The following is a 20,931-nucleotide window of genomic DNA, read 5'->3' as shown; positions in this document are numbered from 1 at the left end:
CCACCACCTACTTGTAGCCCTCTACCATTGGATCCATGGCTTTAACTGAAGGAGCATTAAGTCAGCATGATCTTATCAGAGTAGTTTACAGTGATCTTCATCCTCAAAGAGAAACCTTCACAGCACAGAACAGGTAGGTGGATGTACTCTTAATATTAAAGGTGCTTCACTAGGGAGACAAGTCCTGAAACAAAACAAAACTATTTTGTGATCAGTCCTTTCTCAGCAGTAAGTGCTCAGCAATAAATCTAGAGAACAGCCTTAGTAGTCATGAGTATAATTCTCTTTTTCTTTGTTCCATCCTTGTATGTTCTTCTGCTAGTTAATTTTGAAGAATAACTTCTCTGTCATTTCTGTGTCTGCAAGGAATATCTTTCGTTTTATGGCTGTCTATTCAATTTTTCCTGGAAGTGTAACAAAATTCAGCTTTTGATCAGGGGCTGTGAGTCTTTTTTCTACTGGAAAAAGGGAATGGAGCTAAGTGGATAGACAGAACAGGAGTGAGAGAAATTGCCCTGCTCTTTAATGACTGTTAGCTTTACCTGTGTCTAAAGACAGCACTGGGAAAACTGATAAAATAATTTTGAATGCATTGCAGACATTTCCACTTCTAGAACTGTCCAAATATTATGCCATATCTCATTTCCTTCATAGTTCCTGCATATGCTAAGGGCTTTCAGGATTTTCAGAAGAATAAATTTTAGTGTTTATAGTGAACCTTTGATAGCCTGTTTCAAGTTAGTGAATCATAATGAAAGAGGATTAAAGGATTTGTGTGTTTACTTCTGACACCCCTTCCTGTAGGGTGCTTTTTGAGCCTGAATTGTAGATTTCTTGTGTTTAATTTCAGTGAAATATTAAGAATATAAACAATGTAAGATTTTGCTCTTCTCTCTTCAGGTTTGAGGTGCTGAGCTTTCTTATGCTGTGTTACAATTCAGCTATTGTCTACATGCCTGCTTCTTCTTACCAGTCACTTTGTATGATGGGTTCCAGGTGAGACACTTGCCTTTGAAGTAGTCTTCAGGGTCATGTAGATTTTAAAATATTCATCCAGTAAAGAAAAGTGCTTTCTGATGGGGATAGATTGGTTCTTGGTATGCTTCCATCATTTTCACTTGAGTTGTGGCTATGCTAAATTTGCCAAATATGTTTAATTTTCTTGTATCTGAAAATTAGATCTGTTCTTCGAGTAGAGAAGCAAGACAACATTTTATATGCAGGAGATTTCTGTTGTTTTGGAGACAGTGCCACAGTTGCTATGTATCAGTGGCCATGTGTTGCTTCTATGATGAAGATTCAGATAGGAAACTGATGCAATAAGGATATAATAAATTATCCTGGTTTTAATGTAGGCAGTATATGGGAAGACAGATCCTTTTTTCAAGAGTCAGAAATATTTCTTACAAGGCAGCTGAGAGCAGTTATCAAGACTATAATATGTGTGTTATCTGACTTTAGGTATAAGGTGACTTGTCATTATTCTTTAGATGGGAGGTGACATACTTCTCTTCTGTACCACTGAAATATTTCCTATAGAGAAAATTAGTTTCAGTTACTGAGTTTTAGGGAGAATCTCCTGGCTGGTAGTGGAGAACATCTTGTTCTTTAGAAGCTGGTTATGATTTGAGGAAAACAGGTGGAGGAATTATTGGCTACATGGGAGTAACACTGGACTTTCAGTGAGCTGCATATCAAGGCACTGCTACAAAACTGCAGCATAAGAATGTTCTGTGTTTATTTTAAAAAATAAATTTGAAACTAACTAAAATCTCTGTGATATAAAGACATTTGTATTCTTTGTGGAGTTAATACTTTCCTGTAATGGTGTTGTTTTTAGGCTGTGTGTGAGTGGATTTCCACGGCAGCATGAGAAACGCTGGAAAGAGCACTGTGGTAGAGTGGTGTTAGACCCTGACTTCATGGTGCAGCTGCTCACAGGTGTCTATTACGCCATGTAAGTGGACAGGGTTTTCTTACTTGAAGAGAAAGGTCTGCTTTTACATGAATTAAAATATAAACGCCACTTGGTTTATAATTGAAAAAAATATTTAGATTCATAGCACAAGTTTGTAATCAATTAGTATATTTCCCATTACTTGCTTATTCAGCCAACAGATAATTTGAAAATATTTTTGTCAGCACTGAATTAGGTGATGAAGGGCCAGCAGTAGGTGCTGAAGAGAGTTAGGCTTCTGGTTTCAGTTTTTTCCATCTTGCCAGTATCACAGATACCTTCCATTCACAAGCATAATGAGCTTGGATGCCAAGATAAACCAATGAAATGTAGACCTCTTAAATGTCAGTAGCATCTGAGGTAGCAAAAATGCATTTCTAGAGCAAATTCCATTCTGCTAAGTAGCATTAGCGTTTGCATATTGACCCTGTTTTTTTAAAGTTTGTCCTGATTATGGCATCAATTTTGTCTTGTTTGGAGGGAACATGGAAGAGCTTTCTTGTTACACCAAGAAGTTAACAAAATATGCTGTAGTGCTAAAAGAAGTGAATGTACACTGTGGTGTACATACAGTTGATGAATTTTCTGCATAAGCTGAGAAGTGCAAAGCTGGATTTGGGGAGAAAAAAGGACAAGTTTGTTTTCATAAGATGCGGAAGATAAATGTCTCTCTTTACTTTTTAGATATAATGGTCAGTGGGAGCTTGGCCAGGAGGTGTTGGAGGACATAATTTACAGAGCACAGCTTGAACTCTACTCACAGCCCCTGCTGGTAAGAAACAATCCACTGTGATTTATGGGCCTGGTTAAGAGCAGTATGGAAGTGTTTCTGAAGTGGGCTGGTAATGAAAGCTTTTGTGTCCATTCACTGCACAATCAAATGCAAGTGATTTGTTAACAGCTGGTGTTTGCAACGTGGCTATTTATACCACACTTTTTCTGCTGAGTATTAAGCCAGGGTGTTGGGATCTTCTAGGACTCATTGAGACTGAAAGCTAGGATTTTGCTAATATATTATAGTTGGCTCAAAATGTTTATGTTGTTTTGACATAAGCCGCTGATGAGTGGTTCAAAGAAGCTTAACTGAATAGTTGTATGTTACAGGGCATTGGTTGCAAAAAAGGTGCTTTCTTTGCTTCTAGACCTGCATTAGGGTTGAGAATAAGCTGTGGATTTTAACTGATAACAAAGTAGAGAAAGCAACAGCAGGATGCAGCTGAAAGTGAAAAGGAGCTCCAGTCTCAGAGTCAATGCCAGATTTTGTTTGATAAAAGTCACATAAATCCTAATCTTTACCGTGTTTGGAGGACCAGCAGTAAAATGAAGTAGTTCTCATCGGGGTGGGGATTTCTTCAGTTTTCACCGTATTTGCTGTTCCAATCACGAAAAAAGAGAAATGGGGAAAGTGGTGAAACTGGGCTGGATGCAGGTGGATGTGATTGGGAAGGATGAGAAGGCTGAAAGAGAGAAAGGAGAAATTTTTGTCAGATGTAGGAATGAGAATCAAAAGAAGAGGGAAAATTAAGAAGAATAAAGTACATTAGATTGCTGTTTCAGTTTCTGCATCAGAATTGTGGCTAGAAGCCTTTAGTCCTCCTCTGAACTAACAGCAGTAAAATGTCACTGCTTTTTACATAACTGACGAAGGAGCGGATTGGCAAAATCTTTTTATGTGGCAATCTGAGATCACTCTTTTCTGAACTAAATTGCATAAAATTATTCTCCAAAGGTATTAATATTGGCTGTACAATTTATCTACAGGCTTTCTGACACTGCTGCATTTAAAATGCCTGCTATCCATTGAATTATTATAATAGTTGGTTTCTTTTGGAACTGACTCATCACTCCATCAGATTGAAAGTTTTAAATTAAATATTGAACCTGCTGAATTGGGCCATCCTATCAAACTACTACACTTGAAAAGCGTGTAGGAGCATCTGGAACTTGATGATATGACAATTTTTAGTTTTCATTGTTCATTTTTAATCAGTTTGTCCTTAGAGATTACTTCTAGTTGTACGAATCTTCTAGAATGTCTTTGTTTTTTTTCTAAAGCTCTTATTGATTCTCTATCCCATTGTTTGTGACATCATGATATCACCAATTTTTACCCCTTCCTGGTTGTCAGGTTTTTCCTGCATATGCATGTAGGCCTATTCAGAGAGGTGGTTTTTTTTTTAAATACTCTGATCATTGCCTGCTTCCTGTCTTGTTTTACTAACATTTTTTTAAAAGTAGGTTGAAGAAATTGTCCATTTTATTAAAATAATTACCTGCATGTCTTTTCCCTAATGCTGTTTATTCAAGCAATTTGACATTTTCAAAGATTGGAGCCCTTTGCTCTCCTTGCATTCTTCACGAGTTGTGTATAATTTAGCAGCAGTATAAAATTCTGTGTTTTAAACCTAAAACTACTAGTGCCAAATAACTATCATCTGGGAAGCTTCACAGGAAAGTTGCTAAGTTCAGCTTCTGCCTAGGATTTCGTAAGAGCAGCAAATTCTTTGAAGTCTATTTAATATTAAGGCAAACCCCCACATTAGGTTTATTTTTAGATACTTGTTTTCAGGTACCTATTTGTGTAGTTATGGGAATACCATCAGTCATCATTAAAATGAGGAACATCATGATCCCTGTGTTTGTTTCTTTGAGAAATATTTTTGACCATTTAGTGGATCCATGCTCTTATTTACTTAGGGTTTTACTGCCTGTAGAAAAAAACCCTAAGCTTTAAAAAAAACCCAAGTGGAAAAAGAGCATCAGAAAGCTGTGAAATATCTGTAATGTAGAAGTGGTCTTCTATCAATCATTCTTATACAGAGACTGCAGTGGAAAGGGTAGGAATTAACACAAGTGAAAAGCCTTTTCTGGCTTAAGAAAAGTATTTCTGTTAACAAACACTGGGTACTGGTCAAGAAACCTGAGTTTCTACAGAGCCAAACTAATCACCAAGTGTCAGAATTAGTAGCACCTTGGACCTGGGGAGCAGACCAGTTCCAGTCAGTCTTTGCCTCTGAACAAAGCGTTCTGCATGCTTTTCAGACACAGAAATCCCAGTCTTCAGAGCACAGACACACAGGTTTTCCAAGTCCAGGAACCATGGATCAGCAAGTCCCTATTGTGACAGCAGCTTTATCCAATGTATTTTATTGATGCACTTAGTGCTCTTATTGAATGTTCTTTCCTTAGAGCTCCTTTCTGGTAGGCAAGAGTGGATATCTGGCCTGAAACCAACCTTCCTTTGTCATTGATAACTGCAGACTTGGCTTGCTAAGTCTGAATTGTGCTGTGTGTTTGTTTTCCTGCCTTTTCAGGGCTGGATTAGACATCGTGAGCAAGTGTTTTTGCATCCTGAAAGATCATGGTTTTGAGGGTGTTTTTGTCAGACAAGGACTGTGACTCATTCAGACTGGTTGTTTAGATTGTTTCAAAGATTTACTGTTGCATTGATTTTTATCTCCATATGGTTTTCCTCAGTCCCCAGAAGTACAGTTTGTGCTGCTAGAAAGGGCCAGCTGTTAAAAGGTTCAACAAGCAGAAATGCTCTGTCACGATTCCTGTCTTAGTGCAGAAGTCTTTTGCTATGGATTTTTAGATTTTTTTGGTATACTGACAAGAGTATCTATTCAAAAAAGGTAGCAGCTCCAGTGAGTAGAAGATTTTGGAAAATCAAGGTGTGTTCATTTTATGGGTTGTGGTTTAGGGGGGATTTTGAAGCTTTAAGTAACACTTTGTGTGCATCAGCTTTGTTACTGTTGAATATTGTACATGCCATAGAGAAGCAGTTTGCTTTCTGGAGCTGGTACACAAGTTCACTTTTTTTGAACAATTTACTTGTAAAGTAAGAGACATTGCTGAAAGTTGTTTTTGTCTTTTTTAAAGTAAACCTCTAATCCCAAAAGCATTTTATGGGAAACTCAAAGAAGCAATTAAAACATCAAAGTCAAAAGAAGTCACTTCTCCTCAAAGCTCAAAAGATAGCTTCTGACTTTATAATAGGCTATTACACTCATCTTTATTAAACCTATTTTAATTGTATTTTAATAACTTGATGTTCATAGCTTAGGTTGCATTTTTTTCCCTTAAATAAATCTTGCAAGTACCTGCAGTCTAATCCTCTTGGTTAGGTTCTGTTTGGCTTGTTTTTAGGGAGGAATGGGGAGCGTTATAGGGAAAGGTGTGGTGGAAATCAGCCCTGTCCCCCTGTCCCCCTGGCACAAGGCCACTGGCTGTTTGCATTGCCTTGGGCTGTGACTTAGTTATATTGACACCCTTGTCATAAAACATAAATGGTATTTGCCTTGTCATATTGCAGTCTCTTCTGGAGGGAGACCTTCCTGTATATGTTGTTAACATCTGTCACTACAGATGGCAAAGATAGAACAAAATTAATTACCTCAAAAAAATGGAGAAAATTAACTCTGGTTTTGCAAATAGGTTTATGATGAGCTTTTCCATGTAATCAAACTTGAATCCTGGGCATGGGGTCATTGAGGGGAATCTGACATAATTACCAATTCTTACTTGTTCTCCTTTCTGTATCCAGCAGGAGATCCAATATTGCCATTAGTGCAGTCAAGGACAGTAGTAGTACAGCATCTTACTTTTGTCTTAGGTTGCAAATGCCATGAAGAATTCGCTGCCTTTTGATGCTCCTGATGCATCACAAGAAGGCCAGAAGGTACTGAAAGTAGAAGTTACTCCAACAGTTCCAAGAATTTCTCGGAGTGCTATTACTACAGCTTCCATCCGTCGTCATCGCTGGAGGAGAGAAGGTGAGCTTTCTCTGCCAGGAGCACATATTACTACCTACTGTAATCATCATCATCACTGTAATCTGGCTTCTGAGTTTGAATGTTTACAGAACATTGAGGGGGGGCTTTTTGTTTGTTTGTTTTTAAAAGTGATACTCCATAATAGTATATAATACTTTACATCTTCAGAGCACTGCATGAACATGAATATTTTGGGTGTTTGTTTTGGTTTCGATTTTGTGATAAACTGTGAGGTAGATGAGGAAATGGAGAAACTGGAAAATGTTTATTAAGACTTCTTTTTTCTCCATGTAACACTGTGTGAAATTGTAGGGATAAAGTGTGACTTAGAATTTGAGTTCTTTGTTTAATCTGCACTAAAACTCAACTGCTTCCCATTGTAAATAGCTCAGGGAGTGAATGCTAACATCCAGACCTAAATAGGATTCCAGCTGCCTAAAGCTACTGATGGCAGTGGGAGAGTGACAAACTGAACATCACACCTGCCATCATATGGCCCAGTTTATTGGGGAGCTCTAAAATAGGTTTGGATAGTTTAGAATTAGTCTTTCCTCAGTGTGTACTTACATGATATGGAAGTGTGCTTGACTGTATGAAGAAAAAAAAAGTAGCGATCTTTACCTTGATGTGATGACATCTTCAGTGTAGGTGTAGCAAAAAACTTGCTTTGAAATCACTTTGTCTGCTTTTAAAGCTTTGTTACCTCATGTATAAAAGATTAGTTTTAAAAGCTGCATAAATCAATGAAGGTAAAAAGGAGAATAACATAAGAATCAACTGAGAGTAAAAAGTCTGCAAACAGGAATTGCATATTTTCCTGTGGTACATTTCTTTCCCCTTTTATTTTTTATTATTCTTCTTGGTCACGTGCAAGAGGATTTGATGACCTCTGGTCTTCAGCTGAATCAGGATGTCCAGGACAAGAAGTAGCTGTCTCCTGTTTTCAGGACTCTGCGTCGTGTTTGTCTTCACTGTAGTTCTATTCAGCCATTCTACTCATTTGCTGGTCTCTGGTCTACAGTACAGCCCACCTGTCCCTTTCTGTGGATGTTCTCACCACTTCTAACTCCGCATGGGCAGTGTTTTGTGTTTGTTCCATGTCAGCATAAACTTTCTATTTTCCCTGCCTGGGTTGGAATGCCAAGAAAGGAATAGAAAAGCACTAAAATGTTATATGTTGAATCCCAGATGGCTTTGACTTCTCAATCGAGGCTGACTCAAGCATTCCTGGCTCACCGATCCAACACGGCTGCACAGACCTAGGGATCAAACGTGAGCAAGAGGGGGAGGTGCTGCTGCGCAGGACCCCTGAGCATGGCTTCCCGGAGCCCACCTTGGCAGCAGCCACAACAGAGGGTAGGACAGAGATGAGGAGGCAGAAGTCAGTGAGGCAGTTGCTGGAGGAGGATCCTGGCTCCCTATCCCCAAGCAGAACTTCTTTCCATTCTAGTGTGTGTTTCCGCTATCCCAGGGTGTATTAGCTTTCTTTGCAATACACACATCCCCTATATACCTAACATCAGGTCAGGAACTACCTTTTGTTATCATGTGGGCTGGCCTGGGGCTTGCATCTGTGGTGAAACACTGCTTGGCATGGCACAAAAAAAAAAAAAAAAAAAAAGAAAAAGACAGGGGTAATATCCAAGAGCTTTGGGATTGCTTGGAAAGTCTCTATTACTGAGCATGTTTAATCTGATATTAAGAAGAAAAAATATGCACCAGATGAACATGAATCTAGCACTGAAAAGTAGACAGTACAGAATATAAATGGATTTCGCTCCATTTTAGTTAAAATAGTGTCTTGTTAGTCTGCAGTTTTTAAGTTTTCAAGAATGAAGTCTCCTGTTGCCATTGAAAGTCAAACCTATCTAAAACAGGTATACAATTACTGATGTTTTATTTGTCAGTCATCTTTTCATTGAAATGTCATATTTGTACAACTCATTTAGAACTGGCTGCTCTACAAGCACCAGAAAAGTGCTTGTGTTATCAGGAAGAAATTATAAAAACTTTAGAAACCATTACTCTTTCGTTCTTAGTTGTGCTGTCCACACAAATGCTGTAGGGCTTCAGAGGTCTGCTTGGCAGCCAAGAATAGCAGATAGAGTAGGTGGTAGAATTTTATTTAAGTTCATCTACTTTTGAGTAAAGAGGATTTCCTTGATGAAAGACATAGTTTCAAGTACCGAACTTGAATCATGATTTCTCCTCAGAGATGAGAATTAATTTCTTACAGATTTAACTGAACATATTTTCAAGTACTCTCCTATCTTAAGCCTTCTTCTGTTTGTGAACTTTGGTGTTTCCAGCCTCTATAAGGACATTAGTTGATCATGAATAAGATTTATTTGCACATTCAGATATGGGCTACTTTTCTTCTTCAGATTTGTTTTTCAGGAAACAATCTAGAGAATTTGGAGACTTAATTTTAGAATCACAGAAGCATTAAACTTAAACAAAGTTGCTATCCAGCAATAAAGAGTAGAAGAGAGTGGCATAAAAATATTTAGTGCAGGTTTTTAATCTACTTGGTGCATTGTGAATTTGAGCATGCTCAGTAAATGATCCTGTCTTCTCTTAAACTCACTTTCTACTTGATCTTACTCTGTTTTATAACTCTTTGCATGTGCATGACTTGAAGGATATAGAGAAGTCCTGAGCTGCAGAGAACTTTCTGGGACAGACAGGAAGTGGGAAGAGAAGTTGATAAAGATGATGCATTTTAGTCTTGTTTGAAGCCATTGATATAATATGGCATATTATTGGATATATATATCCATATCATTCCACATTCTCTGCTTCAGTACAAATGGATTGAATACCATTTACTTCTGTAACATTAGCAATGTATAATTACATTCTTGATCCAACTGAGTATTCCAGCTGATAGCATCTGGGAGAATGCCAAGGAAAGGAGTTTGCCTTGATTATTGACATAAAATTGTGGATGTATATCCAGGGTTCTGTTTGTTTTCTAATGCTGATTTCACAAAAAGCTTCAGCCAGAAAATTCTCTCTTACAAATACCAGTTTGATGTCAAACAGCACAAGGAAAGACTGATCACTTGTAGTGACTTTTCAATCTTCAGGTAGAGGAAGGATAAACATGCTAAAAGTCATTTTAAAAAGGTGTATAAAACCCCTTCTTCAGATCAGTGTTTTGACCCCTTTAGTAGAAAGAGACAAGACCTCAGGGATAACTCAGTAATGCAGTGCAAGCTATTCTGCTTCTGGGTGATTGCAGCTGCGGTTTTGTGCATTATTTTGGGTCAGTGGAGAACACTGAGTCTGTATCTAAAGTACTAGTTGTGTATATGTACAAATAGCAAATTATTTGAGGACAGATTTATTCTGATAAGAACAGTGGGAGTCTTGAATACACACTGTAGTGCAATGGATATGATTTCTGTTGGGTTGCACTGTCACTTTCTCTTTTGGCCTTAAAATAAAGAGCATTTGGAAGGGAGTAGATTTTTAGATTTTATTTCCTTTTGAAATTCTTATTGGTCTATTGGAACATAAACAAAACAAAAAAACAAACAAACAAAAAAAAGAGAAAACTTCATCATTACATCATTCTGTTTTCCTTCCCAGAGTATGTAAGGACTCAAACATTTTTATTATTTCTGAGGGCAGTTTTTAGAGGAAAAATAATATGTATTAGGAAAAGAATGTGTTTGCTGAATTACTTTAATCCCATTGGGAACCTCTGTAGGTATGTGGGTCTGACTAGAAAGAAACTCTCTTGCATGTTATCTTCTCTATCTTCTTCATTTTTGAGCACTGCTGAGCAGCTTGGGCCTCTGTATAGTTGCAGCAACCAAAAGCTTGCAACAACCCCTCTCAGTCTTATCTTTAAGTCTCCTATGCATAAAATGCCACTTTTTCAGTGTGACTGCTTCACAGTCCCTGAATAGGACATGTGCTTCAGCATCCTGTTACTCAGCAATGCTTTAACATAAACTTTGAAAACTACTGATGTTCTTTTAATAATAAAAATCTTAGCAGTGTTGTCTGGAGACAACTTCTTACAAGTTCCACATCTTTATGTTGAATAAGAAGGGCTTGAGAGGGGGCTTCAGCTGCTTCTCTTGCTGCTTGTAACTGAATATGCTTTCATCCAGCTTTGCATGGTTATATTAAAGAAACATAAATGTTGGTTAATTGAAAAAGTGGTCTTGCTTTTGGTATGTTCCAGTAATGTCTGACTTTTATCAGTAACTTTGATTGTGTGTGGGAAGGTTGGAGGGGGGAATGTCAGTGTGGATTGTGGATAAAATATATCACTGTCTAGTGTAAGCAAAGACAGGTATGTGTCAAGGAGAAGAAGAAGGCCTAGTTTTACCAAACAAGGTGGTCAGGAAGTGGGGAAGGTACGTGCATTTAAAATATGGTTAGGGGAAGCTAAAGCAAGTAACACAGCCTTCATTTTAATAGTTGCTCTGGGAACCTAAGGACCTTCTTTTTCTAAGGCAAAAGGCTTAACCGAGGAAGAAGGACTGCAGTAACATGAACTATGTTATTTTTCTGCTTCTGGGAGGCCAGTGAGTCAAATAGAACTATTGAAAACTACAGAATCATCTCTCATTGCGTTGTTTTGAGAGAGGCTGAGAGTGGTTTGAATTGGAGATGTCTAAATATCTTTTGTAAGCCGATACACAGTGATGGTAATTCCAGGGCAAAGTTTCCTGAAAAGAAGTAGTAAATGTAGAGCAGAGTAATGAAACCTCTCTGTAAAGTTTTGGGTTTGCATTACACCTCAGAAGTGTGAAATGGGATCAGGCTGTATTCCTGCTACACAGAGGCAGCTACAACACCAAAAAGCTTTCTGTCTGTTCTGTTTGCCACGATGTAAAATGTTCCTTAGCTAACACTCAGCATGAGAGAATGAGCTTCCACTCAAATATTAGACTCTCTCAAATACTTGCCGCCATGTTTTTCCCATTCTGCAAAAAAGATTTAAATGTCTTTGCTTGGCAGCAAGTGGGTTCAACAATCTTTAACAGTAGAGCACCACAGTGGCTTTAGCTGGGCTGGATCTGTGTTTCTCCAAATAATCACACTCTACTGCTTTTACAAAGAAAGGCAAAATTCTTGTAGTCTGAGTGACTCCTTTTTTGCTAACATGGTTAAAATTTACGCCTTTTTCTTATTGAAATGAGATACACAGAGCAAAAACTGTTGCTCCATTTTTAGTTTTGAAATTTGAATGCTGCTCAGTTTTCTACTAAAACAAAAACTTCTGAGAACTTGGAGCTTAGAAAAAAGCTGGAATAAGATTAAAAGATAAAAAATATTTGTGTGCAGCCCTAATCATATTTTAAGCCTAAAAATAAGGATTTAAGAAATAATATTGTAATGCTTTTATTTTCCTTTTAGATTCTAGTCAAAAGCACAGTTCTATAATATAAAGTGTTGCAGAGATTTAATTTCTCTTAATGCAAGGGTTTCCTTTTTGTTTCCTCTGAAAAATGTAGGTGTTGAGATAAAAGCAAATATGGTAGAAATACCTGGATGGGTTTGCTGTAAATTCAAGGAGGATTGAATTTTGGAGAAGAGAGAACTAGGAATTAGGTTAATCTCCAATAGAAAGTATGGTCACGTTGTTCACAGTGCGAGCTACACACAAGAGAAGCCTTCTACCTCTGCTGGAACATTGTGATTGTTAGTCTAGGAAGTGGCCTAATTCTGAAGCTTACTGAGCACTCACGAGAACTTACTCTGACTGAAAGAGATCCTTAGATCTTGCCTCAAAATAGGATAAAAATAGACTGAAAGGGTGCTGGGTTTGTTTTAGTTTGGTTTTTTTAACAGCATGTAGTAGGAGAATGGGTAGTAGTAGTATCTGCAGACCAAGCTAAAACAAATTAGCCAAATAGGGCCCAATTCTTGTTTATAGACAAAGTTTGGGACCAATATTCTGACTGATAAAAGTATTACAGATGAAAGGCTAATCAAGCTCAGGGAGCACTTACTGTTAGACTCTGTTAAATATGGCAGGAAAATTGGCTGAGAATCCAAAAAAAAATAGGCAAGTGGAATCCAAGCGGATTAGCAAATGAGGTTTGTTTTGATGTTCTGTGCACATCTTTGTCTTCATGTAACTTGAATGCATTCTCTGTTTTCTGATTGGTTTGGGGATTTTTTGGTTGCTTCTTTTTTTCTTAATAGATACTGAAGGTGTAAATGGAAGAGAGGAGTCTGTAAACCTTAATGATGCTGATGAAGGATTTTCATCAGGAGCTTCCCTCAGCAGCCAGCCAGCTGGGACCAAACCTGTATCCTCTGTATCCCAGAAGAGCAGCTTAAGGAAAACAGCAAGTGGGCGTTCGGCTAAGGAGAAAGAAAGCTCTTCTGCAGCAAAATCCAATGAGAGCCCTCGGGATTCAGTAGCCCGAAAGCAGTACACGCACCAATCGTCTGACCTGGATGGAGATGTAATTGAGATGACACCTACTAAGAAACACCTCAGCCTGCCTGCTGGGCAGGTGGTGCCAAAAGCCAACAGTCTGGGCCTGATCAGGACCGCCAGTGCTTCCTCCAGTAAATCATTTGACTATGTGAATGGCAGTCAGGCAGGCTCCAGTGTTGGAGCTGGCACAGAGGGTTTTACCAGTCTAGCGGCTGGCAACACCAATCGGTTTTCAACTATCAGCCTACAGGAGGACCGGCTAGGCCAAGCTGGGGAAGGTAAAGATCTCCTTTCCCCAGGAGCTCCCCTAACCAAGCAGTCTCGATCTCCAAGTTTCAATATGCAGCTGATATCCCAGGTGTAACTTTGACTCCCTTCCTTAGTATTCCCTCTTCCCCCTTAATCCCTGGCAAGTTCATCCTTAGGCAAAACATGAACCATCATCCCACAGTGTGAAAATACTGACTGTTGTGGTCTCGTTTCATTTGGTTTAGCTATCATACTGTATTACTGAAACAGCAATAATTCTTCCCTCACCTTCATCCTCCTTCCCCCTTGTAAACATGGTTGTGAAGCAGTATATCATGTACTGTACGCCTTTTTCCATGCCTTCCTTTCTCTTTGGGTGATGTGCAATCCATCGTAGGCTGATCAGTCCCATTTCAACACTGTGAGACTGGAGACACCGGCGGAAATGGTGAATGTGATCCCTATGAGATGATGCTTTGGCTTTGTTAAGAAATAGAAACGGGTTTGTTTTCTCGGTCTACAGTACTGCAAAGACTACTGGATCCTGACTTGTCTTTCTCAGAACCAGGAGTGCCTCAGAGATTCTAGTGTGACTTTGGACCTCTCTGAGTCTGTGCAATCAATTCTGGGGAGGGGATTGTCATTGCTGCTCCTGGCTGCCTACAGCACTTTTTTCATTAAATGAGGGTAGTTTTTTCTTGACTGCCCCCAGTCTCTCATCCCAGAAGCTTTTGATGTTCAGCAACTGAGACATGCATATTAAGAAGCTGTATTCCCTCGGAGACAGGATTCTAGGTTGATAATGTAGGTTACAATGCACTTCTAATGGCGTTGTAGCCATTTGTAATGTTACATGTCTTCCCCTCCAGGACACAGGGTCATTCTGCATTTAGACTAAAAGTTAGACACCACCATGCTGTTAAAGCAATTTGGTTTGTAAGTGGGAAGGAGACACTACTTCCCCAGGAAATAATGGCTAGCTCTGCTTCATTTTTGTTGTTGCTGTTTTTGTTGTGAGGTGCTGATCACCGAACTGAAAGGTGTATTCGGGTAAAGAGTATTTCTCAGGCTGCTGTCTTTTGTACCATGGCTGTTGGGACACCCCCACCCCTTTCAGCTACTTTCTCAATGTCCCTGAATTCAGTGGTGGAGTCATTTGAGGAATCCTATAGTTCAGACAGACCATACTCTCAAGGTGCTGTCTCAGGGATAGAGACAATATTTTGCTAGGAACACTGAAGTTTCAATGTGAAATGCTTTTCTAGCAATGCCGTTTGTGCAAAGGGGTACTGACAGTCCATTTTTTTTTTTCCCCAGAAGGATCACACTTCATTGCCTTGGTATATATAATCTTTTGAGTTTTTTTACTCTTATTTTTTGTGGATTGCCCCTGCCCTAGAAAATGCAGAACTCGTGCCATTGAGCCAAGCCTCGAATGTATATGACAGGTGTGTGGGCACTGGCTGGTACTTATGTTAGAGGACACTGCTTAGAAGCACATTTCTGGTTACTCTGGAGAATGTTTGTCATTCTCTCTCCATCTCTCTGTATCTCTTTTTGGATTGATAGAAAAGGGGAAAGTTCATCCTCTCTGCTCAAGTCCTGTATGATATCCTGGAAGTTTACAAACTGTAAACCTTCAGGAAAGAGTTACAATTTTTATGTGGGCACTTTTGTTTCACTGTCACTGTGAAGGATAAATGTAAGCAGTTACAAACAGCAGGCTGCATTTGAATGATACTCTTTAAGATATTCAGAACAATGAATGACATGGTGTGGTATTGCTGATAGTTGATTTTGGTGGGGATTTTTTTAAAGCTTTATTTAAAATAGATTTTTTTTTTCCAAATTTACATTAAAATTCATTAAAAGGTTTCAAGTTTTTTTTGTGGTTTGATGAGTCACTTTGCTAGCCTAGTCTTCATATCATACATTCATAAAGTGAATTTAGTGGCATCTGATGTAGAAATTCAGGTAAAGAGTAAATAGACTCATCAGAAGGAAAACCTGACAGTTTCTAAATGGAAAATAGTTTTTAAGGACCACCAGTCATGCACAAATGGAACTAAGGCAATGCTGAGATGAAGCTACAAGGCTTACATTTCTGTAAAAATGTCAAAAGCTGTATATGGTTAAAATCTTCTTTATAAAATAAAATTTTCCTTGTGGAGACAATTGATAAGTCATGACTGGAAGTACCAAGTTTATACTTTGTAGAGACTATCAGAAAGGAAGTTTGCTTAAATATTTGGGAAGGAGAAGGTCAGGAGTGTCAGGTAATTTTCTAGAATTACTTAGTTTTAGTATTTTAAAAAGTATAGTTGTTCATTAGCAAGGTTCTCTATTTTCTATATTTGTCATTAGATGCACTTCTCCAGAAGTTTTAGGGCACTTAATTGGCATCAGGTCAAATTTTACAACCTTTTTTAAAAGCAATTTTTTTCTGTGGGGTCCCACACTACAAAAACTATTTCAGAAAAGTGAGACGGCTTTACTGACTTCAGATAGGGAAGTCAAATGTACATGTGTAAATTCAAATTGTCAAAAACTTCAGTCAAACTACCTTTTAAATTATTTTTACACTTCTCATTTTGATCATGTGCCTTTTTTTCTGGTTTCATTCATTGTATTTTGGTTTGTTCTTGTGTATATATACCTACTGCATATCAGTCTATTTAAATAGAGTTCAAATTTATCCCTGTTAAAAATATTATGGTTTCTATCTGCTGATGTGGTACATCTGTGACTTCTCAAAAATTACCCTTTCAGTGCAGTGTTTCAGTTGTGGGAGCTTGTTTTATTGTTTTTCAGCCAAGTACTGTTGAACATTTACCTTCCCAATGGAGTAATCCCAAGTATCTCCAAACCAGCTGTAGTAGGAGGCTCTGCAGTGCTGTGTATCATGTTTATCATTACTGCTGTGTTTCAAACCACTCTAAGGTGTGGCAAGATCATAGCAAATCTTTATACATTATGTTCAGTGCATCCCAAAGTACTGTGACAGAAATAAAATTAAAAGTGTTTGGGATATGGGTGGAGGGAATAGTTTGCTGGGTTTCTGACTATATATGCTAAAGACTAAACAAAGTACAAAACATACTTAAATTTTCTGACACCTGTGACAAATGTTTAGACTTAAATCAAACCTCCTTATCCTAAATTCACTCTGCTGTCTTCTTTTAGAACATTTGGTACTGGAGGCACTAGATTTAGATTTCTGCGCTGTTTGAGTGCAACTGCAACATTATAAAAGGACAAGAAGCAGAAAACTATGATTTTCCCCTCCATATATGTGCAAGCATGCACATACATGCAATTCTTAGGTGAGGAAGGGTAGATTCTATATTCTGATGTATCCATATACTTCAGTAGGGAAAAATGAAATGTTCCTTGATACACATCACAATATGCTGTCATTTTGCAATATATTTTTTTTTACTTTATCATTTTAAGAAAATACAAAATGTTGGGATTGTGAACTCTAGCTTGATTATCCTTTTCAGGGATTTATTGTGAGCAGCTTTTTGGTTGAAAGGTGTTTGAAAGGTGAAGCATATTTTCATTCAGCAGAGAGCAAAGTGATGCAGTAAAAATACCTATTAAAATTATTGTTGCAAAATGACCGTTTCAATTTCTGTATTATCCCTTTAGTTTTCATTTGGAAAATTTTATAAAATGGATTCTTTGGTATCACTGTCCATTTTAAATGCAGTTTTCTTTGAACACCCTTTCTGATGTGAATTTGAAGTTTTTTAACAGCATACTTCATTCTGTAATGCTGAACATCATGTTGCAGCCAGTAAGCATTAGATCTAGTATTTGTAGTTTGCAAGTGTGTTGGTCTTAAATGCATTTCCAACATACTCCTGCTAGCTTTAACGTAATTAAAGTCATCAATATAGTGAGAAAAAAAAAAAGATATTTTCTGACAAAGTATTTATTTGCACTACTTATGAATACTGGAGTTTACTGGGACAGGGTTTTTTCTCACCATGTGAGGTTTACTTGTGTGTGAGTAGGTGCATACATTTGTCACGTGTTGACAATCAATTGCCTCAACTGTGTGTATACTGTATGTAAATAGGAACGTATTTTTCAAGATTAAGGGGGAAACCTGCATCTTAGTGGTGGTAAAGCTACTCTGCAGTAAGGTGACCCCAACTCTGCTTTTTGTCTTCAGATACTGTGTGGTTTGTTTTACTTCTTTAATGAAGTTTATTAGTGTTCTTGGAAAATTGTAGCTCCAGGGAAATTTTCCTCAATATTTAATGTATAACATGTTCAGAGAATTATATTTTGAAAAATTAATTTTGGAATAGATAATTCTATGCTATGGCTGTATTTTAACCTAAGAGTTTGAACTTGTCCTATTTTATCATGAACCAATGGCTATCTCCTCTAAGTGTTCAGCATTTTAACTTTGGTCACAAACCAGACACGTTTATCTTGGCTTACAAATTTAAATTAATTTGAAGACTAAGAGAGAATCAAGAATAACTTTTTGAATAAAATCATAAAAACCAAGCTGTACAGTATGGGTACTGTGCTCATAATCCTAGAGGAGGTGGGGAAAATAGAGTGGAATATGTTTGAATGAAACGTATGTACTGCACATGAAAGAAATTACTTTGATGTTAGTAGATCTAATAATCTTATCCTTAAATTCTCTCACTGCCAAAGATTTTGCTACCTTGGCATGTTTAACATAACATTAAAGCCATCAGCTAGATGTCATTTGTAACAAATACTTATATCATAGGAATTGTTTTCATCAGAAGAGTAAATGTACCTCTTTTATTTCAGTTTCTTGTTTAGGATAATTGCAGGACTAAAGTTGCAAAATATCACTCCTTTTCAAGCATGCAAAGCAAACAAGCCAGATCCTCTGTACTTGCATCACATTCTTGATTTATATAATTTTTTATATTTTATATTATCTTCAGTATTTTAAATGCTATTTGGTTCTAGCATATGGGCCTTAATCTCTGTTCATTATTTTTGTTTTTTCCTAACTGACACTTGGATAAACTTTGCTGTTGAAAAGTTTTCTGTTGATGATTCGGGGTAGAAAATCAGGACATGGGTGTTGTGTTAGTGAATACATGTATCAGTCTATCAGAATTTCTGTCATGGCCAGCTGAAGAGACAAAATACTTGCCTGCCTCTTCCACAGTGGTGGAAGATGATGGTGAGCTGTGAGCAACTTGGTTTGTTCCTGAAAATAGTAAGTAGATTTTGCAAGACTGATACTTACCAGGTTTTCCATCTAGTTATTATGAAATTTTATTAATCTTGGAACAAGATTTTAAGACAACTGCCAACCATTTTAGATAAACTTGCTAGTAGGTTTGTCAAGTGTCAAGGCCTGTGATATTAAAAGTTTAGAAGAAAGCTGTGCAAGTCTTAAGGGTACCTTACTGCTTCAGAAAAGGATTAAGAAAAATCTGTCCCATTTTAATCATCTGTATTTGAGATTTAATGAAAAAAAAATACAATTTTGATTCCATCCTTTTACTGATTTTTCTCTGGGCTATATCTTTCCCTGAATTTTATTTAACTGTGTTCATCAGATTTTACCAAAGGTAGTATCTGAGGGACCAGCTGAATTAAAAATGGGTCCATAAATTGTCCCTTCTATCATAAAGGATTCTTAAGATTTTCCTGTGAGGAGCTTGATGGGAACAGATGTATATTAAAGCTTTGTATCCATACAGTAAAACGTTGCCCTACATTTTACCTTGTGCATGATGAGCAGAGTGATGAGATCAAGTTTTATTGAGCAGCCACTTGGGCATGAGCTCCCAGTGTTTTACAGTCTGTAATGTTTAAGCGGTTTTAGAGAAGACTGTCTTTGCATTCTGATACAACTTTTTAATAAGTGATTAATAATCTATTCAGGAGTCAACATTCAAATTGCTTTAAAATGTGGCTTGGAATTCTCACAGGTTTTGATTTTAGAGGCCAAAATGGTCAGGGGGAGATTTCTGTTTAGAAGTATCTGCTGGTAAAGTGTCTCTATGGTGCTTTGTCATGGAAACTTCCTTACAAATCAGTAGTGAATCCTATGTGTTTGAGTCCTCATCCTCCCCAGAAATGATCATGAAACAGAAAAAGTAGAGCAACCTTTTACCTTTAGTTCTAAAACAAATACTTGGGAGTAACAGAAATACTGGCTATTGACACTGTTCTTTCTGTTTAGACAGTTACTGTGGTCGTGCTAGAATTTCATGTTATTAGTTTATGAAAAATGCAAGTAGTAAAAACTTTGTGGCTTCAAGTATACAGTAGATGTGAGTTAACAACCACTCAGGATAAATCAACATGTCAAAATAGTAATAGATTCCTAGTACTGGGGTGTGTGATGTGTGTGTGTGTGTGTGTCAGTGTTCAATGATTACTTCTGTTTTCTTGCACAGAGTACATGCTTTAGGGGTGGGTATTACTAGCTGGTTATTTATGGACAAATACCATATGATTAAATAAAACAGAGTCATTTAACACTTTTTTCATATTGAAGATTCCAGGAAAAAGCTAATAAAGATTTTTAATAATCAGCTGCTCTTAATACATTTTAGATTTACTATGGTAGCTTTTATTTGCTATTAGAAGACCCCAACAGCTAAATTGATATATACGCCATGCTGCATTTTTAAAATTTGTAATTCCTGTACTTGACAATGAGGTTTTTGATCTGTTTTTGTCCTTGTAAGAATACAGGACTTGCTCTCAGTTTTACTAGCAAAAAAAAAAAACAACCCATTCTGCGAGGATTAAAAGATTATTTTCTTACTTTTTTCTTCATACCAGGTTTGTTTCTCTGAACTAAGGTTTCTGAGGATTTTTACTACTTTAGCATTATTTAATCTCATAGAAGGAGCATAAGCAGCACGTAGCCCACTTCTTGTGGACACAAGACTAGGCAAGAGGACATGGCTTGGTGGTGTGAGCCCCTCTTGACCAGCATAGCCCTGCTTGCTGGTGTGAACCCCAGACCTTTGAGATTCGGTACTGGTGAAGGACTAAATCCAACAGGTTTTTAATAACCGTGACCTCTGCTGTATGATGTCTTTTAACCTGGGGACCAGGGAAAGTCTTCATTCTTAGTCCTGAAGAAGGCACGTATTGAAGATCATGTTATTGGTGCATGTAAGCCATTATCTTAACTGTCTTACTGAGCTGGTTCATGCTGTTGACTTGTTGAAATGTGAAATGTAGTTACTATTGACTTTGTAAATACCTGCCAGAGAAGAAATATAATTATTTTAAATCATTGTAAATAGAGATGTATAAAACTCGACACAATCTGCAATGCAGAAAAAATTATATATATATATATAAATATATAAAGATGTTAAATAAATATCGTGCTGTTTCTGAACAGAAATGACTGCTGGTTTTTAAAGGTGTGATTGAGGCTGGTGCAGGCGGGACGGGCGCTGAGGGCAGCCGTGAGGGGGGCGCTGAGGGCAGCCGTGAGGGGGCTCTGGCGGGCGGCGCTGCTCCGGAACGGGCTCGCGGCGGCTTCGCGTCGCCACAGC

The 20,931-nt window shown here is 37.7% G+C and overlaps 1 protein-coding gene across 4 annotated transcripts in view; it reads left to right on the top strand.

Moving 5' to 3' along the window:
• HYCC2 (hyccin PI4KA lipid kinase complex subunit 2) overlaps positions 1–20,777 on the top strand; it is a 50,306-nt gene extending 29,529 nt beyond the window's left edge. For 3 of the 4 annotated variants that reach the window (XM_036386289.2, XM_036386288.2, XM_036386290.2), the window contains 7 exons: positions 18–133; positions 901–996; positions 1,841–1,957; positions 2,642–2,729; positions 6,573–6,732; positions 7,921–8,088; positions 12,904–20,777. In XM_036386289.2, the coding sequence (XP_036242182.1) occupies positions 18–133; positions 901–996; positions 1,841–1,957; positions 2,642–2,729; positions 6,573–6,732; positions 7,921–8,088; positions 12,904–13,508 (1,350 nt within the window). In that variant the 3' untranslated portion in view covers positions 13,509–20,777. The remainder of the gene's footprint in view (positions 1–17; positions 134–900; positions 997–1,840; positions 1,958–2,641; positions 2,730–6,572; positions 6,733–7,920; positions 8,089–12,903) is intronic. The other variant, XM_036386291.2, reaches the window with a different exon arrangement.
• The last annotated feature ends 154 nt before the right edge of the window (positions 20,778–20,931 follow it).

This window comes from Molothrus ater, chromosome 7 (assembly GCF_012460135.2).
Source record: "Molothrus ater isolate BHLD 08-10-18 breed brown headed cowbird chromosome 7, BPBGC_Mater_1.1, whole genome shotgun sequence".
Lineage (NCBI taxonomy): Eukaryota > Metazoa > Chordata > Aves > Passeriformes > Icteridae > Molothrus > Molothrus ater.
The sequence above is the reverse complement of the archived record's forward strand: the minus strand, read 5'-3'. Positions and strand labels throughout refer to the sequence as shown.